We start from the raw sequence: 2,758 nt of genomic DNA, 5'->3' as shown, positions 1-2,758 counted from the left end.
TGAATGTCATTTTAGGTTGACTGTTCCATTGGTAATGACATGAATACTAAGGGTATGCATTTGGATCTGTTTTGCATAAAAAATTCAAAGCTAAATATTAAACAATATAGATGAATCTTTAATCTAATGACAATAGTATACACCTGTCTGTTTCGAATGTATAAGTAAAACCTTCATTTCTTAATGTTAGAGATTGTTAGCATACCATTTGAACATGGATAATTTTATCTACAGCAGCAGAAATTTTCTTTGGCCACGCAGTTGTTTTCTTTGATACCTGGTGATTTTAGTTTTTATGAGATAAATATCTTGTGTGTCCCTCTTATATAACTGTTTATACACTGAACAAACTGTACTATACTTGAAATCATAGATCAGGTATAACTTGATATGATAACTGTGAACAAAACATGACACCTGTTCAGTCTGTGCCAACCTTTTTCTCTCTCCAGGGAGCAGGTACGTGTGAACGGCTTTGGCTTGTTCCTGCTCATCCTATACCCTGGTGCCTACGTCGATTTGTATACTGACCATCTACAGGTTGTCTCCCCCATACGACAGCTCAGGATCTACTGTGCAGGGGTTTGGCACAATTTTGTCATAGTGATATTTTCTGTGATTATGTTGGTCCTCCTGCCTTACCTCTGGGTACCTCTGTACACTGCAGGAAATGCTGTGGCCGTCACCTATGTTACCGAGGTATGTTGAGGCAGCATCTTATTTCAGGGACAGAATCTGAATAAAATGTATTAGGCTTGTAAGTTAACAATTTAAAATATTGTGTGTCAGCACATCCAATTATGATGGGCAAAAAAGAATTGATGCAGATATTAGTACTGTGCAGCAAGAACAAACCCATAATACAGTTTAAACTCCATAGTTATGTATGTTGTTTCAAAGACAATTAGACAAATTATTGAGGTGTAAGAGTGTAAGGATTTATATTGTTCTAATTGTGTTTGAGGTATAAGAGTGTAAGGATTTATATTGTTCTAATTGTGTTAATCAAAATGTAAACATAATATGATCATGTCAGTTGCATTCTTAAGATATGCTGTGAGTTTGGATAGGGCATGTACTAGTCATCAATAATTTCTCCATTAATAACCTCTGACCCCTACCTGTTCAGAATTCAGCTGTGTCTGGTCCACGTGGTCTCAGCGTAGGGGACCCCATCACCAGTGTCAGTGGCTGTCATGTGCGTAACCTTGACGACTGGACCAGCTGCATCAGTTTTAGCATGAGGGAGTCTTCACTTGGACACTGTATGGCGATCGACCTTGTGAAAAGTCTCGACACCAAAGATCGAAGTATGTTGTTGGTAGGGCTATCACAGTAAAGTGAATTGGAAATCCGGTGTATTGCAATGCACAAGAATATAGGTGATAAGTTCACTATCCGTCACCTTATAATGGGTGAATGGTGGTGTAAAACATTTCTGAACCCTTCTGAAAACCTGAGTTTGATAGTAATTGCAATTCTGACTGCACTGTTTGATCAGTGTCAGTGTTTCTTCTGGGTTTGGAATATTTTGCCATAGAGACTATTGTAACAATTCATGTGTTGTAGAAAGGTTATGTATCACAACCAGTAAGTGTTTATGTCTGATGTTTCATTGACTAGTAGAGTACACACCTGTCACCTTCGTTAGACAAATGACAAGTGAATTAGCGTATGTACCCAAAGGTCTAAAATATGCAGGAGTGGGCAATATAAAATTGAAGTCTATTCGGATACGATATAATTGTATTACGCTTAGTTATTATAAATGCACGACAATTTGATTCTGCTATGGTCATGGATGTGCCAGATTACCAGTTGTGATATATAAGCTTTCTTCAATACATACTTACTGAAACCAACCTGAAGAAAATGTTTAAGAAAAAAACACCATATTGTCTGTGTAATAAAAAGAATTAAATGCATGCAAGTTGACAGAAAATGTATTTAACATGCCCAGGTTAAACTGTGATCACGAGAGATCATTCATTATACCTCTAATGTTTCTTTTCACAGTATGATTTTGGTAAGACCAGCGATTACACCTTTAGAATTTTCTTATTTTTACAGATTTATCCATATCTGGCAAGTCAGAAGCTTTAGACTGTTGTAATAGCACCAGCAATACTCACCTGTGTTTTAGATTCCATGTCAAAACCTCCCCAGAAAATGTGAGTCTTTTTATTAATATTTCATAATTTTGAAATAACAACTCATAACATTTTTTTGCTTAAATTTGAGTGCACCTCCAAGATACATAAAAATTCTATGATTTTAGAGGAAGTGGTTCTAGTATACCCGTACAACACATTTACACACTATAATGTATATGTAGTCCAGACCATGTATCTGCTGTTCTAGTAAATGATGTTAAATGTTATTCATGTTTGAAATATTTACAGATTGTTTAACTCTGTACTACACTATTTTGTAATCATTTTTCGCTAAATATTTACACATCAATATTGTTTACAATGTCATTAGCATCAACTGGTCTGGACACAGTAGCTACATAGTTCGGTACTAACTCTATCTTTAACCCACAGAACTACCAGAAAGAAGTTTAAGTGGATGTGATAAGTAGCCGATATTTAATGGTTTCTCATTGAATACCATGATTAATAAAATCTTTTACATGTAACTGAGTTAGATCGGGTTATCTCAGTCGAGGGTTGTGTTGTAACCAAATCCCAACCGAGGCGTAGCAGAGGTAGGGATGTTACAGAATCTTAGCCCGAGACTGAGATAACCCGATCTC

At 36.2% G+C, this 2,758-nt stretch overlaps 1 protein-coding gene across 1 annotated transcript; it reads left to right on the top strand.

The window, feature by feature from the left end:
• Positions 1-455: 455 nt before the first annotated feature.
• LOC110444411 (membrane-bound transcription factor site-2 protease-like) lies at positions 456-2,256 on the top strand. Its single transcript, XM_021488791.1, has 3 exons — positions 456-699; positions 1,130-1,310; positions 2,071-2,256. The coding sequence occupies exons 1-3, from the start codon at positions 622-624 to the stop codon at positions 2,196-2,198; spliced, it is 387 nt and encodes a 128-aa protein (XP_021344466.1). The 5' UTR covers positions 456-621; the 3' UTR covers positions 2,199-2,256.
• Positions 2,257-2,758: the final 502 nt, after the last annotated feature.

Source organism: Mizuhopecten yessoensis, unplaced genomic scaffold, assembly GCF_002113885.1.
Source record: "Mizuhopecten yessoensis strain PY_sf001 unplaced genomic scaffold, ASM211388v2 hete_36117658, whole genome shotgun sequence".
Classification (NCBI taxonomy): domain Eukaryota; kingdom Metazoa; phylum Mollusca; class Bivalvia; order Pectinida; family Pectinidae; genus Mizuhopecten; species Mizuhopecten yessoensis.
This window is presented reverse-complemented; position numbering and strand designations above follow the sequence as displayed.

Excerpts from the sequence above, each read along its gene's own strand:
- LOC110444411 (XM_021488791.1), top strand. The coding sequence starts at position 622 with ATGTTGGTCCTCCTGCCTTACCTCTGGGTACCTCTGTACACTGCAGGA. Across the intron at positions 700-1,129 it reads CCGTCACCTATGTTACCGAG|AATTCAGCTGTGTCTGGTCC; the intron begins GTATGTTGAGGC and ends CTACCTGTTCAG. Across the intron at positions 1,311-2,070 it reads TCTCGACACCAAAGATCGAA|ATTTATCCATATCTGGCAAG; the intron begins GTATGTTGTTGG and ends TTATTTTTACAG.